General features: G+C 33.2%; 1 protein-coding gene across 1 annotated transcript in view; it reads right to left on the bottom strand.

Moving 5' to 3' along the window:
• LOC129223435 (mitogen-activated protein kinase 14-like) overlaps positions 1-17,687 on the bottom strand; it is a 36,787-nt gene extending 19,100 nt beyond the window's left edge. Inside the window, 8 exon segments of the mRNA XM_054858048.1 lie at positions 231-302; positions 805-919; positions 996-1,043; positions 1,132-1,161; positions 3,932-4,043; positions 12,253-12,311; positions 12,400-12,529; positions 17,426-17,687. Coding sequence (XP_054714023.1) covers positions 231-302; positions 805-919; positions 996-1,043; positions 1,132-1,161; positions 3,932-4,043; positions 12,253-12,311; positions 12,400-12,529; positions 17,426-17,532 — 673 coding nt within the window. The 5' untranslated portion in view covers positions 17,533-17,687.
• Positions 17,688-17,740: the final 53 nt, after the last annotated feature.

The raw sequence follows: 17,740 nt of genomic DNA on the forward strand, positions 1-17,740 counted from the left end.
CAGGACACACTGTATATCAAATGCATGTTCTTTTTTAGGTAATTAAATAAATAAGAATTTTATGTAAAAGTCGATATTTTTCCACTTAAGTACTTTATGACGTAAAAAGTCAAGAACTACTTGAGTAATAAAGCTCTACTTTCATTAATATAAAAAACTTAAAACTTATTTTACAGATAACCTCAATAAAAACAATTTAAAGCTAAAAAAACACACTTTTCAAAGGATACGATCAGTGCCAGGAAATAATGTCTTTGAAGTTAATAGTTCAGCCATGATGCATCCAACAGACCAAATATCAACTAAAAAAATAAAATCATACAATTTAGATATGATGAAATTAAATATGTTTCTTTTATATGAAAGATGTTTTGAGCATTATTATTATAAATTATTTTGAGAATTACAGCTACATGTTTCTTAATAATAGGATATTGTTATTTTTCTAATGAAATCTGATGAGAGCCCTATACACAATTTTAGTCAAACCCTGTTTGCTAGAGACTGAGGCTACTGACAGACAGAAAAACATTTAAACATGCTTACAAAGGTTCAAGGTCAGTTCATGCAAGACTGCTTGATTCAAATCCATAAGGTTATCACACAAAAAATAAGGCTGAATTCTTTTCTAACAGCCCAAGTATACAATGTTATGTAAACTCATTAAGTAAAGAATTGTACTGTAAACTAATACAATTCCTTATTTGATACTTTTCACTCATTAAGAGTTTCAGGAAGACAGACTTAATTTTTTCAATGGAGGGAACAGACTATCATAACCTATGTACATTTAATTTTACAAACCTGTTTGGTTGTAATGCATCCAATTTAACATTATTTCTGGTGCTCTATACCACCTAGTGGCAACATAACCTGTCATCTCAATCTCGGCATGTCTCGCCAGACCAAAATCTAAAATCTATAAAAATACAATTTTTAATACCACTGTAAATATTTAAATAATAACATGAAATCCCAAATTTAGTTTTCCTTACTTTTAATTCACAATCCTCGTTAACAGCAATATTACTAGGCTTCAAATCCTAAAAAAAAGAAATGTGATTTTCAGATTTCAAAGACGGAAAGAAACATTTTCAAGTGCAACTACGATTAATATGAAAGCAGGCTTACCCTATGAATGATTCCAGCAGAATGTATATACTAAAAAAGAGAAAATTATATTTACTTTAAGGGTAATTAATATAGATGCTGAATTACTTCCAACTATTAAAATATATATTATACAGTCTATAGCTAAACCCTTTATATGCAAAACAAGTCGAGATTGTTTTTAACCCCTGACAAACCAAGGAACAGGGTTATAAGTTCCATGTGTCTGTGTATCTGTCTGTGGCACTCTAGCGCCTAAACGGATGGACCGATTTTGAAAAACTTCTTTTTGTTCGAAATCAAGAGTGTTCTTAGCTAGGTTGCATCTTTGGATGACACTAATTAATGAAGATATTAATTAAAAACCTCTAAAAGGTTTGTGATTTTTGCAGTGAAAACATAAGTTAAAAATTTCAAAATTTTCTACCAAAATAAAGAGAATTTTTTCCAGTGTCTGATAGAATGTGTTTGAAACTTCCATGTTTCATAGAATTTGAATTATGACGTTTTTTAAAGCAGACTTTAATAACGGCTAAGCCTTTTTTCACGCGATTGATAACCAAGTTCATTGTTGGCCGCCAAGGAAATTAAAAGCAATGATTTAAAATTTTTATCTGTTGCCAGTTTCCATTTAATAGCAAATAAAATACTTGACTTCGATTTTTTATAATATAAGGCTTTTAAAAGGATTTTCAATTTTCAATCTTGATTCTACAGCTGCAACTCAGTCGTTTTTTTTTTTTTTTAATTTTATCGCTGCTTGTAAACATTATATTTTAGATCTCTATTCCTCCCAACTGGAACATTTAGATCAGACTAGATTATGAGGCATAAATGACAATAAATTTACTACTCATTAAATTTCATCAAATAACTTAGACAAACAGATAAAAATACACATAACAAAAGTTAAAATATGATCTTGAATTTCGGCATAAAAAATGAACATTGTTTATGTGTCTCATACAAATCTAATTTTTCAGATCTTAAGCTGAATGTAGCACATAGCTATTGTAGAATGAACACAAATTCTCAAAGTTTGGTTTACAAAGCATAACAGTTGAAAAAGATCAAAATTTTAAAACCATACAACTAATGTAAAAGCTAAGAAATTCTTCAATTATTGCAATTTTTCATCATTTTGAGTATGAAAAATTCAAAAAGAAAATTGCGGCAGAATAACCTTTCATAATATAAAAACCCAAGGTTCACCTAGATTTGCTTTATACTATCAAAAAGAAATAATAACCAAAGTAAAATATGAACAATTCTAATGAATTGCACAGCTAATAAAACTTAGGAATTTTCATGAAACTATATGCATGGTGTGACAATGTATACATAAATTTCTCTAACTTATGTAGCACAAGAATTAAGTTATTAGTTATTGTCAAATGGCTACATTAAACATTAACTAATAATGTTAATCCATGGGTGCCCACCCCACCTAAGAGCAAGGGCGCACACCCTAAATATCACGAAGATCCCTCAAAAACGTGAAAAATACCCCTCAAACCGGTCCTCCCCCCCCCCCTGGTTAATTTCCATTATCAAAACTTTTGAGTTGTTTTGATCAGCTGCATAAGTTTAAGCAATGTTCCATATCGATTGTCAATGGAATTGAAAAATATAATCACGAATGGCTGGAAAAGAGTTCACTATGTGACTGAAACCTCCCGAGTAAGAGCAGAGATTCTCAACCTTTCAGTTCTGAGCCCTCCTTTGAACACTTGACATGAGGTCACTCGCCCCCCCCCCCCCCCATATGTGGTTAAAACAAGCAGTACAATAGGAAACTGGAGCTGATTAGGAAAGTTAAATCAAGTTAATAAGTAAAAGTCCAGATAATTTCTCACAGAAAATTTAACATTACTACACAAAAATTTATTTTGAACATATTAAAAATAGAACATATGAAATCCAAGAAACAAAGAAATAAATTTTTTAGGCAATAATTTAAGATCTATAGGGCATTCAGGGAGAAATAATAGTGGAAGTAAACAAAGAGGGTTGCTGTTTGGCGCCAATATTTGCTACCTTCATTAGTTACACATTAGATTGGCGATTTTATTCATGAAAATTTCGCTTATCTGATTGGCACTGTTTTCACTGTACCAGCGTCAAGCAGACAGCGGTATCGCCAAGTGTCACATTACTTTGCTTTCTTCCATTTTCACTTCTCACTGAATGCACTATAGGCGAAGTTGGTGTGCACCGTTAGTCGCTTTCACTACATTAATGAGATGGCCAACGCTGTTATTTCATATTCACACGGGACCACAATATTACACAAATCGGTTTTGTTTTTTGTTTATCTTTTATATCCTCCTGCTTTCCTTTAAATTTTTCTATTCCCCATCTTCAGATTGAAAACCGAGTAAGAGGAAAGAGGATTGAAAAGAAAATACAGATGACAAAAAGCGATGTCTAATAAAAATCTCGGCCCCACGTCTATTCCAAAAATTACGTATAAATATTATTCTACCAAACAAATAAATTACGCCAAAATAAAATTTAAACGTTCCAGTAAAATTTAAATAACCCACAAAGCCAAAAGGCTCTTTCAAGTATAAAAGATTATTTTTATTCTTTAAACAAATGAGTATTCTTTTTTGCAGAATTTGGTAATGTACCCAATGTATTAATGACCAGTTTTCTCCTCGTCCAAAATGTAAATATTGCAGTATGTATTGTTTTGTATGTAACCTCTGACCGTGGAATTGCCCTCACAAGTGATGACAAGACTTTCTGAAATCATTTTTATAGCAGAATTAACACTAATTAAGTTCTTCAAAAAAAAAAAAAAAAAAAAACTGCTCACCTTCAGACCCCGAAGAATTTGATAAACTAAAAACTGAACATGATCATTGCTCAGTCGTTGGGTTTTGATGATGTTATTTAAGTCGGCGCCCATTAAATGTGTCACTAAATACCTAAGGGGGAGAAGAGAATAAATAAAGACTACAAAGTAACATAACTCACACTATTTCAAATATTAAACAAAACTCTTTCTATGAATGTAATAAGAGTCTACACACAGAAATATGCATATCTACAGCCTTTTTCAAAGTAAAAAATACAATTTAAAATTATGAACCTTGTCTTCCAATTACTAATTAGCTATCAACTTACAATTTAACAATTATTACTCTTTTTTTTTTTGTTACAGTGCTATAATTTTCCTGTTTAAGAAAAATTTCTAAAATTAAAAAAAAAAAAAATTAATTTGAATTTTGACATCTTGAATTCAAATTATGTTTTTCACAATCACGAGTGTGTATGTAGGCATGTGTGTTTGTGTCCAGGCATGAGTGTATGGGTAGTTGTGTGTGTGTGGGGGGGGGGTATCTGTGGGTGTGTGTATGTGTTTGTGTGTCTGTATGCATTTGTGTGTATGTGTTTGTGTGTGTATGTATGCGTGTGTGTATGTAGGTTTATGTATGTATATATGTATATATGTGCATGTATGCCTGCCTGCCTGCCTGTGTAGGATATGGACGCAACGTCAAGAGGGATTTAGCTATAGGAGCAGCATTGTGAGGTGCCGGTTGTCGGTGATGCTGCTGGCAGGAAAATAAAATGATAGGAACGCTAAAAACAGTCAAATGTAAGCAATAAGCAATCGTGAATGCTCAAAAAAAAAAAAAAAAAGGTTCAGTGTCCTTCAAATCTTATTTGCCCTTTTTAGGTGCTCATAGATGTAACCTCCTTTACGATAACTCATAATTACAATCAAAGGCTTTTGCAAACCTGTCTACTTCTCAAATGCAAAAGCAAGAAAATTAAATGTTTAAAAGGAAAATAAAAAAAGATTAAGGAAAAAAAGTTTTTAAATTGTACTTTTTTATATTGAAAACCCAATGGTGATAGAATTTCATTTTAAGCAGTCTTTTGTCTTAAACTAACATTCAATGGGAATTTGCTTAGACCATGGAAGAATATGTTACAGTAAAAGTCAAGTATCCAGAGTTGTTATTCAGAGTGTGTATCAGTAGTTCTTTTTTCCTTTTGTTTTTTTCATTTCTTCTAAATAATGAATTTTTAAGTTATTAAAACAGGTAGGAATAATGTTAGGCTTTGCTACAGCAGTGACTACCACTTATATGAATCAAGTTTGCTCTAAACAGTTTTGATACAATATAGTAAAACTTTTTAAAATATTTTTTCTTGTGGGAACCCTTAGACAATTTTACAGAAGTCAATTTAATTTTAGCTTATAATGAAATGTCAATATAAGTATCAGTTTTTCCAAAATCTTCATTCTTTGAAAGATGTTATTATAAAGCAGTATGAAAAAAGTTTCAAAATTCAAATTTTAACTTTCTAGTGCTTTGAATTTTTTTTTTTTTTTTTGTAATTGATTGCTGAGCAGAAGGTGCAATTAATTCAAACTCTTTCTTCAAGGTCATAAAAAATGTATAATATACACAAAATGCAGACCTCGTTACACCATTATTAACGCTACCAGTGAAAACTCTAGAGTAGTGGCTCCCAACTTTTTCACTACTGAGGGCAACTAAGTATCCTTCCAAATCCTATGAGGTCATTCATTAATTATGTAAGGGTCCCAAGGGGGAGGGGGTTGGAAAAATCTACACACCCTTACTTTGGGGAGGGGGGACTAAACCCATTCTTACGTAATATTTTTCAAGTCCATATTTTATATTAGAAATCGTGCGGTCAAGTGGTTTGGCAGAAATCATATTTCATTTGCGACTGGAAGGTAAAAAACAATAGGATGAGCTACTTTTTGTTTGTTTTACAAAGAATGAATTGTGTAAAATATTATTAAAGAATCGAACTGTGTATTTCATTTTTTATATTTAATAATTATTTTTATTTGCAAACCACATAAAAAATAAATTACATTTTCACAACAAGTATAGTAGGCAAAATGAGATGAATCCAAAAGTTTCCTTTACTAAATTTAATTACAAAGCTATAAAAATGATACACATTAATTTTTCACTAGCTGTTTGCGAACCATATGAAAATTGCACACAAACACTAGTATTCTGCGGACCACTAATTGAGAATCATTGGCCTAGAGCACTGAAACCTCATGAATGCCATGTCTCGTCTTACATTCTTTTTATGTTTTTTAGTGGATATAATCACAGGATCCATACGAATTTTTGTTACTTTTATTTAATATGTAAGGAAAACTCATGCACAAAGTTATGAGAAAGTAGCTTTTTAAAAATTTATTTTATGGGTGAATTTACCTAGAATACTGGTGCAGAGTCATTCTGACACTACAATAATTTTGCCTCCAATATACTGAATTTATTTTTTTTATATTGCAGTTCTATAATAAGCGTCAGAGTACTGAAGGTCACCAATGTGTAAGCAAATTTTAATTTTTTACACCTGCTTATCACGTGATAGTTTCTGATACCCTATGAGTGCTCATGTGTTATGATTTATCAATTGCACCGGGGTTTTGGATTTTCTTTTCTGCTGAAATAGTTGATGCACTTGCATACATGTTGGCAGCTCTTTGGATTATTTATGATGCTTTTTTTTTGAGCGTTTTTATATTATTCTAGTTTGAAATTTTAAAAATGTCTCGCAAAAAAGGGCGAAATGGGCAGAGAATATATTAGTAATTTGCAGGAAAAAAGAAAAGGAATGAAGATGAATTTCAAAATAACAGCCCACCAAAGCGCAAAAAATGTCAGGTAAAAAAATTTATTAAAAATGTGGCGACCAAAATATGCTTTTCCTGTAAAAGAGGTAAAAGAGTAGTATATGGAAAAATGAACCAAACATATAAATTATCTCTGTGTTTAATGTACTTGATGTAGGTAAGTTTTTCTGAAAAATATATTCTGCTTTTTTTTTCCTATAGATATAATAATTCATCTATAAATAAAGTTGATGCCTTTTATTATTTTATTACTATTCATAAATTAAAAAGATATTAAAACGAAAATTGCATTTATTTTGTTTGAATATCTCACTTAGTTTTGACTAGGACTCGACCGATGCATCGGCCTGGCCGATACATCGGCGCCGATGGTTCAACGATTTAGCCATCGGCATCGGCGGCCGATGCTAACTTGCAGGAAACATCGGCCCATCGGCCTTAAAAACATCGAAAAGCCGATGGAATTGGCCGATGTTTTTGAAAAAAAAAAGGACTTTTGTTGTTTTACATTTTAATACAAAGTAAAGGGAATTATTGTTTTCAAACAAAATTGTTTACTTAAATTTCAGTATGAATTTCTATAGTCACCCCTGAAAGAGTTTTTAATACTGCATTCAGGTACCAAACAAGTTAATTATTGCGTTGTTTCTTGCTGCTGGATGTATGTATGTATCTCTCATAAGTCAAAACTTAAAAATGGTATGCTGTAGAAGGCTAAATTTTCGCATGTGGGATGTGCGCACGTTCCAGTTGTGCACTTCGCTTTTTGTTTTCGATCGGGTGTTCTAAAAAGCTTATTAACCGATTTTTTGTGGCTATTAATTACTTATTTCAAAGCAAAATTAATATAGCGTCTCAGACTGACGATCATTTAGTGATATATTGCAGAACTGGAGACCATGAAAACAAATATGAGATGCAGAAACCAGTTTTGTTTCATTTTGTTAGATTCCCAGTGAACCGACGGTAACTTTTAATTTTTCGATATTTGTAATATGAACCACAGTAATGCAGTCTTTTCTGTATCGCTTCGGCGGAGCTACATGTTTGGGGCCCATCGAAATATATTTTGGGGCCCTATTTCTCTATCACAAAAGTTGTAAAACATTTATCATAAGCATTTTTGTAACTCCTACGGTGCCCCTATGTATATGGGACCTCTCTCGCAATTGCAACATTCGCTATATTTTAAATCCGCCACTGCACGTCAAAACAAACTCGGGTGCAAGTTTTAAAAGGGTTTTTCTGCTCAATATTTATGATTATTTTGAACTCTATTTTTTTTCGACTATTTTTTGTATTTCCGAGAACACTTGCGTGCCCCTCCTCCCACTCCCTCAATTTCTGAAATTAAACTCTAGTTGTACTTCTGAGTTGTTTAAAACTAACACCATTCATAAAATTAGAGATTTTTTTCAAGCTTTATCTATTGTTTATGAAGAATTTAGAGCATTCATGTAAGAAATTGATTAAAGACGTTTTGAATGGTGGCATAACTCGGACAACAGGGACTTTTGAATTTTTTCTTCGGAAGTGCTGAAGTAGATTCAGAAACTCTTCAGAGACGTTGGTGGTAGCGGTTCTGTACTAAAAAAATTAAGTCGAAGTTGCGTTCGAAGTTTAACGTTGTGAGTTACTCCAAAAACAGAGGGTGACCCCCCTAACCCATCCTCGTCGTTTCAAGCATTTCTTAAATAATTAGCGGTTATTCATTTTGGTCAAGAAATGCCACCTTGCGTATTTCTTGTACTTATTTCATCTATATTTTGTAATGCGCCATCTTTTTTGCATCATTAATAGCGATCGATTTTTTTTTCTGTTGTAAGTAACTATTTTTATGTCTTTATATAAAATCAAGGAATAAGTTATTTTCGTTTTCATCATATGTTTAATAATATGTTATAGAAAAGTTTCAAGGATTTCCTACTTGCCATTTTTTAAATTTCAGAAAATTATTGTTAAATTGAAAAATTTAATTTGAATTTGTTTGTAGTGCTGCATAAAAGATTAAACAATAAAATTGCTCAATATTACATGTGCAAACATCAGATCAAGTAGTATATGTATTCAGTTATTAACTTGGTGTAAATATTGAGTTTGTTTATTGTAGCTGCGTTTTAAGAACCTCGCTCTTTTCATGGCTATTTCTTTTTGCCGCAAAACTTATGTCATTGTTATACATTTATGAAAAATGCAAACTTTTCTATTCATAAATTTTAAATAAATATAAAAATATTCCTATTATGATTTAATATTGTAATTTGTCTGTTACCTTTTTTGTTTAACTTGATGATTAAAAAATGTCGACGTGCAATCTTTCCACTTTAATTGCGTAATTTGTTGACGGTTTCATAGTTTTATTCTTTTTTTTTTTTGAATGATAAAACAACATAATTTAATGTTTTTTAACTATGTTTAGTTTACCTAAATCATACAATATCACTGAAGTCTTTGTTATGTGTTCAATTAAAAAAATCAATTGGTTATTAAACAGTATCTTTGTTTTTCTTCCTTTTTTTTTTGGCTGTTGTTCTTTGTCTTCCATCATACAGCACACAAAAAAGAAGAAGCATTACTACACCCTATACAGATTGTACGTAGTACGATCCAAAAGTTCGGGGAACAAGTTGTATAAAACCTTACCCAGAATAGTTCACATTACCGAAGCACACCCACCTTCAAAAGGTCATTTTGAGGGACTACGTACTTCTGCCAGTGTTCATATAACTTTTGTAAACACTCCTGGAAGCCATTTTTCGCTACCTTCTGTGATGCAGCTTTATCTTCTCTTGACGGAAGAAAGCGGTATCCATGTAAATGTTTTTTTTTTTTTGCTGGGAACAGGTAAACATCACACGGAGCTAAGTCCGACGAAATGTTATTTGCTTATCATATAAGAGTATTGACCAATCGAATCATGCATCCTCAACACGAAAGTCGCCTTCTTCCCCACGATGAAGTTGAAGCAGCAGCGCAAGAGGCCTTACAGGAGGTTGCGACAAATGTCCAGGAGCCCTTCTAAAAGCTATACGAATGTTGGCAGTGGCTCCCAAAAGTGTTCGTGCACCCACGACTTTCAATGAAATAAGCCCCTATGGCATTGGTTAGAATTAATATTTCGGAATAGGTATTTAATTATAAGATCTATGATCTATTTTTAACAAAACTGCACGCAAATTTTTAATAAAACATGAAAACTTAATTTTTTAAAAATCAAAAACCAAAAAGTGCCGGAAATTTTATTTTACAGAAGTCTTCGTACACTTCGGAAAAAATAACAAAAAATTAGTAAATAATCTAACTTTTTATTAGTAGAATATCATGCAGTAACAATAACAGCTTTTAAACATCTGAGAAGAGATTTCATTGTTTTTTCTGTCTTTTTTTGTGCAATTTCTGAGTAAGTGTTCAGCCGCACTACGACTCTTACTGTTTCTAGTTCGCTTTTCGTTTCAATGGTGTATTTTCGTAATCTAACCACCAGATATCTCCAAATACGTTCAATTAAGTTTAAATCTGGCGATTGAGGAGAAATTTCTAAGCTTAAGGACAAATTTTGAGGTACCAAACTCGAACGTGTGCTTCTTATCGTTAACTTGATAAAAAACAAAGTTGTTTCTGATTACCAAATTTTGGGCTAATAGTTTAAAATTAATTTTTGAAATATTTAAGTGAACAGCATGATTCATTATTTCATCAAAAAATTCCAAATTTCCAAGTTCTGATGCTATTATGCACCCTCTCACAAAAAACACCTTCACCTTCCTGATTAACTGATCCAGTTAAGCTCTTAAGATTAAATTCCTCATTTTTTCTTCTGTTGACAATTATGCACTATTTTAACCCAAAATATTGAATTTATTTTCATCTATAAGTAAGACGTTGTTTCAAAACGTTTTGAGCTTATTTATCATTTATTTTACGACGGAAAGCGTAAGTTTACTGCTTTTCGCGCGAACAAGAAATTTTCTGCGGGAAGGGGTCCCCTTTAATCCAGCTAATCAGAGAAATTGGCGAACAATTTTAGGTGAAAATTAAACGTAAAATGTTTCATTCCATTCTGCAGAAACTTTTTCAGCGCTCAAATGTGTATTTTTCATAATTTTTTTTAACTGTAAACCTCCGATCACGCTTTGTTAACTTTGCCAGTTTACCTTTTGTTACCTTGCTTTCGATCCGATTCTTGTCTTTAAAGCATTTTATCAAGCACTTCACTATAGAATGGTATAAATTAACTAATTTAGAGACATTTCAAACCAATTTATGGCTACTGTGAGAGAAAAAAATCAAATTTCGAATCATGTTTGTTGTTTTCTGCGCATACCTGCCATTTAAAAATAATAAGCAGAAGCTTAGGGAATAAATAAACAGAAAATTAAAGGCAAATGACTTTACAGTGTCATTACAATGTAAAAACAATAAAAAAACCACATATGATAATTTTAATCATGAATTTATTCGAAAATATTTCAGTGTACGATGACTTTTGTGGTGTATTTTTTCTCTGTCTCATCGTTTTTTGACATATTTCAAAAATAAAATTTGGCAATATTTTGAGAAAAACTACTGGGTTTTATTCAGAATGGCATAGGAATAGTGTAAAAAAAATGGTCTTCATATTCGAATTCAGTTTTGCGTTATTTTGGTTTTACTACAAAATTTCAAAGTGTACGAACACTTTTGGGAGCCACTGTAGATGTACTTCGGTAATGTGAATTATTCACGATATTTTTTATACAACTTGTCCTCGAACTTTTAGATCATACTACTTACGTATGAGGTTTCAACTTTCTATTTCATAATGTTTTTGTGTAACGTAAGTTTACGCGCATGAAGACATCACAAGAGAATTTCCGATAATTAACTAAGGAGGCGTTCAAAATGGATATTTTGGTCATCTTTATGTTCTTAGGTACATATGCGCTGGAAAAACTTGTAAAGTTTAAATTGGATGATAGTAAAATAAAAATTTAGGTCGAAATCTGATTTTTTGGGGGGGGGGGGATTACAATTCCTTATTCCTAGAAAGGAAGTAAAGTGAAATGAATCAATGATCCTTTAAATCCTTGACAATCTTATCAATTTATTTCTGTTAGATTTTTTTTTCTTTTTTTTTTTTTTTGCCATCGGCCAAAAGCATCGGCCATCGGCAATCGGCCATTTGAAGGAAAACAATCGGCCATCGGCCATCTTTGAACAATCGGCATCGGCCCATCGGCCAAAAAATGCCATCGGTCGAGCCCTAGTTTTGACCAGTGTGTCGAAATGACACCAGTCGGCATTCTAGGGTAAGAAAATGTTCCGGTGTTCTAGTATTAACAAGAAAAATTGGTTAATGCAAAGTGATATAGTGATCTCGACAAGTACACTGTGCAGTTTAATACAAATCTTTTAACAATGAAAAATTATTTTGATACGGTCCCTTTAGCTTTATGTTAAGCGTTTTCCCCTGATATACAAAAAACAACGATAAAAACAAAAATGCAACTCACACATCTTGAAAATCTTCCAAAGTAGTTGAAGGAGTAAAAACATCTAATAAACCAATAACCTAAAAGATTTACCAAAAACATCAATATTTATGAATAATAACCATAAAATGAAACATTAAAAAATTTATAAATAAAAAAAGTCCTTACATTTTCATGGTTCATATGCTTCAAAAGCCTCAATTCTCTATATGTTCTTTTCGCATGAATAGCCGATTGGAATGGCCTTGCTAACTTTTTGATTGCAACTTTGAAATTCCTGACTGTGTCCAAGGCAGAGCTAAAATTTAGAAGAAAATTATTTGCAATGAAATTATTACAAGGAAATTTCTCGTGCAACTGAAAACGGTTTCACAAAAAAAAGATTAAATTTGTTTGACAAATTTGGGTAATTTTTGTAACACACTATATAGCCTTTAGAACAGAAAATAGTTACTAGAGGGAACAAGCCCAATCATTCGCTTAAAAAATGCTGAAACAAAGATTTCAAGTCACATGGTTCAACTTCAAAGAATGGGAGACTCAAACAAATGGAAGAAACTCTTCCAATGAGAGAAGATTTCTTCCAATACTTTACTTTATATCAAGTGACTTGGAATCCTTGTTTCAAGAGTTGAAGGCTTCACTCTCTCTCTGCCTTTTATTCCTTCTCAATGAATATAGCAGACAAAACTTTTTAGTGGTTCTGATAAGTTGAGCTATGACCTTGGTAATTTACTTTTTTTTTAGGTTTTCAGTGAAAAAGAAACCTGTTATTGGCTTGGATTTCAGTTGGAATCAGGGCTGGGCGATATCAGAATTTCAATACTGCGATATATCACTTTCAAAATATGGATATTTTCGATATATCGATATATTTAGGTTGTTAAATTCAACATTTTATGGGGGGGGGGGGGACACTGCAAAACCTATTACATAAGTATCTGCAACAGAGAAAAACCATAGGCCATCTTGGTGAATAAATATTTTAGCAATTTATTCTAATATAGCTATAGCAAGGATCCTCATGTGTTTTTGTCAGGGGGGAGAGATCATGAGGCAGATTATACCACAGAAATGTTTGAACAAATTACTTTCAAAGAATTTAAGTCTTTTTATTAGTTGGTCGCAATTCCTGAGGGAAAAGGAGACTTGGTAAAATTGAGGGGTACCATCGCAGTCTGGGGGAATGGGCACCCCTCGTTACATCAGCTGCATATTAAGATATGCTACAGAGAAACGCCATTGGACATCTTGAAAAGAAAATATTCCATCAGTTTATTTGAATAAAAATAGCTAAAGCAGGTGCATGCCCATTGGGGGGGGGGGGGGGGGGGGCTTGATGCTAAGTATACAATTGAAATTATAAGAAAAGTTAATTTAAAAGGAGTTTAGTCTTGTCAATAAAGGTCGCGTTTTGGGGGAAGCACGATAAATTTGAGGGGGGAGGGGATTTATGCAATTAATAATAGCAATTTATAAGAATAGTAACAGCCCTTGCAGGGGGGAGGGCGGTCATGAAGTAAACAATACCATTAAATTTTTTACAGAAGGATTTTAATTCATTACAAAGATGGTGCCGTTTTTCTTCTGCTTGGGGGGGGGGGTGCTTCCCCCACTTGGGGAGGGTAAATGGCACCCCAGCTACATCACACACATTATAAGAACTGCAATTCAGAAAAGTCATTGAACATCTTGATAAGCAAATGTTCCAGCAATTTAGATGAATAATAAGGCCTAGAGCAAGGTACCCATTCAGCGTGGGGTTGGGGGAAGAGTCTTGAAGTCGACTATGCCATTGAAATTATCAGGGATCTTATTTTAAAAGCATTTTAGTCTCTCAGGTAGGGACTGTTTTTTTTTTTTGGGGGGGGGGGGGTCAGTAAAATTAAAAATGAAGGAGGTCATCGCACTTATTGGGGATTGGTAGCCCTAACATTATGATCTATACATTAAGATCTGCAACAGAGAAAAAATCTTGAAATGTAACTATTCCAGCAATTTATTCTAATGATAAAGCTGGGGTGTCCATTTGAAGGGGGGGAGGGAGCAGGAGGCTAAAAATACCAATGAAACTCTCAGAGGAGTTATTTTTAAAGGATTTTACACTCTTCACTAGGGGAGCCTTTTTTTTTTCAGGGGGAGGATGATGCTCAGTACAATTGAGGGGTGTTGTCGCAGTTGGAGGATGTGCTTCCCTAACTATATTATTTGTATATTGAGATCTTCAATAGAGGGAAGCCATCTGACATTTTGAAAGCTAAATATTAAAGTAGTTCTTCCCAATAATAATTGCTAAAGCAGGGATATGCCCATGGAGTGGGGGGGGGGGGGGAGAGGGGATTGAAGCAGACTATGTAACTGAAATAATCAGAGATATTATTTCAAAAGGATTTAGCCTCTCTTTTTTTGAGTATCCTGGGGTTTTTTTTTGGGGGGGGGGGGTAGGCTTTGTAAAATTGAGGGGGGTACGCACTTGGGGAGAATTGGCACTCCTAGCTACATGATCTGCAGTAGAGAAAAGTCATTGTAAATCTTGATCTGTAAAGATTGATATTTCAGTAATTTTTTCAAATAATAATAGCTGAAGTAGAAGTGCCAGTCACATTGGGGGGGGGGGGGGGGGAGGGGACACATGAGACAGACCTTTACCACTGAAATAATTGATGAAGGTTTCTTTACGGATTTTAGTCTCTTTAATGAGAGGTCACGTTTATTTTTGGTGGCGGGGGAGGGGGGGGCACTTTGACATATAACTATGCATATCAAGATATGCAACTGATAAAAGCCCTCGGTAAGTAATATTTCTGCAATTTTTTCAAAAATATTTGCTACAACGACCTTCTTCTGGCTCATATGGTGAGGGAGGTCGCAAGCATGGATCAAGTTGTTGAAATTTTACAAAGGGTACTTGAATATTTTCAATTGTGAAACAGACCTCATTATTGCGGAATAACATTTTTAGGGGGAGGGGAGGTGCCATGTAAACTTTTGAGGGGGGGGGGATAACATCCATATTTAAATTATCTGCACATTAAAATTTTCTTCCTTCAAACATAATTTGTAAAATCCATACAAGTTCAGAAATGTAAGTTTATTCTTGGTTTTCTACGACAATCTATGTTTCGCAGAGTACCAGAAATCCTAATATATGTTACCACAATTCAGCAACTTATGTTTGATAAGTCATATCATATGAAATATTGGATCTTGAACAAGATATAACCCTGCTAGTTTCGATACCACTTCAATGTCTAACACCCAACAACTAATCAGTATTTCCTTGACATCAAACGCGCGAAAAACGATGGATCGAAAGGCTAGACTACCCTAGAAAAAACTGCTTAAGCTTCCGGAATGATAATTATCCAGTGGAACAAGCGTCCTTGGATTCTATCTGAATGAAGCAAGTGAATTCTCTTACGGCAACCCTGGCTTTAGACATGGCGCCGTGCTGCATTGGTGTATTCTTAGCGCCAAAACTGGTGAGATACAATTTTTTTGTTCTGTAAAGCACGAAAATTCTGGAAAGTTTTGCTCATAGTCTAACAAGGAAAAAAGACATGAAAATCCGAAAAACTTCTGGAAAATCTGGAAGAGTTGGCAAGTATGATCCACTAATTAACCACAAAGAATTGTGAATAAATATGCATTTTTAAGTCATTATTTCAATTAGTTCTTAGATAAGTCCGGTCAGATGATATATCGGACAGATTTAAATCTGAATATCATTACCGCAGTAATAAATATATATTGATATATTATGGTATATCGACCAGCCCTAGTTTGAACACTTTTGCAAAACTGCTACAAAAGTAACCCAACTCAACTTGGCCCCAATTATGATTCTCTAATGTCCAATATAAAAATTATCAAGGTCGTGGATCATTTTTTCAAAGCCAGACTACTATACTCTGTTCAGTGAAAAGATAGACAATGGGCAGCTAGAAAGCCAGCCACATTTGGGGATTTTCTCGGCAATAAAAAAGCCAATAATTACCACCTGCTTGTCGCTGAATTACTATTGCACATTCCAAACACATGGTCGATACTGTCATCTGGCTTGTTTCTTTATTTACTTCTAATTTATCTTTTCTATAAAAGCGGTATAGGTTCCACGATGATGTTTTGAATAAGTCTTCATGATGGAAAATCAAATATAAGTTTATAACAAAATTATAACGAACATTATTAACAAGTTTATAACGAAAGCTAGCATAAGGTAAAAAATATTTAAAACATGAACACTGAAGAAAAAATTTACTTTCGCATATCTGTGTTATGAACATTAGGGAAAGAAAAAGTTCAATATAATAAAAACTTTAGTGTGTTAACATTATTCTTTAATCTAGAATCAAATAGAAATATTTTGGTAGCAACATGTGATTAATGAACACTGATTTTTAACACCAGAACACACTAAAAAAATAAAACAAACAGCACATTTAGTAACTTTAACAGCTCATCCCAATATAGGACACCTATTTGTAGGCGAGATGTATAGATTTTACGTACAGTAGGGGTGCTAGTCCCCTTGATCCAAGAACAGTGGTGCTCCCCCCCCCCTGGAAATGAGAAAAATATGCATAAACAACCACCTCCGCTACAAATTTCAATGGCACAGCCTGCTCCCCAGGACAGGGGGGATTAGGAGAAGTGTAACACTTTGACAAAAGGAAGAGGAGAGACAAAAACGGACATCATACAGTCAGGAGAGTCATAGAGTGACATCATTTTTGGACTGTCCCATGACATAAAAACTGAACAGTAATTGCGCCAAAAATTTGATTTTGGGGGTTGAAGTTGAATTTAAAAGTCTCCTCTCTATAACTAGTCAAGATCTTTTTGAATACCATAAGCATATTTACTACAATTACATCTTCAATATAATTACTGCTTAAAATGCAAAACAACTTGCAGTGTTTGAAAAAGCTACTTATCTGATATGTAATTTTCATGTATCTACGTTTCTCCGGGAAAAATAATTTGAGAGATATTGTTGTTTATGTTCAGAGTAAGTTTTCATAAAATGCTTAACTACTGAATTTTGGAAACGTTAAGCATGTTGGGTAATGCGGCTAGTTGCAATTAAAAATATTAATTAAACACACGAATAAAGGAAACAGAAACGAAATGATGCTCAAACTCAGTATTCATTCCTCTTGTTTTTCTAAAGCTAGTAAAGAAAATAACTTACCATACTTGTCCATAAGCTCCAGATCCCACTGGAGCTAATGACTGATACCTCTCAGGTACCTCCCATAATGTCTTATTTAGCTCAATCTGGACAAATCCGCTACGCATTGTATAAGCTAGAGACAGCTATAGGAACTTGAATTCAAAACACAATTTTAACATAAAGAATTCAATGCAAACAAGAAAACCATGAAGCACTTTCGGCAAAATAATTTAAATTACTCGTATCTATTTACCACAAATTTATAAAACCCCATAACTACCTTGAAACTATGTTGCCAAAAAATTTTCTTAAATATTTTTACCATCATAATTA

The sequence above is a fragment of the Uloborus diversus genome, chromosome 5, assembly GCF_026930045.1.
Source record: "Uloborus diversus isolate 005 chromosome 5, Udiv.v.3.1, whole genome shotgun sequence".
Taxonomy (NCBI): Eukaryota; Metazoa; Arthropoda; class Arachnida; order Araneae; family Uloboridae; genus Uloborus; species Uloborus diversus.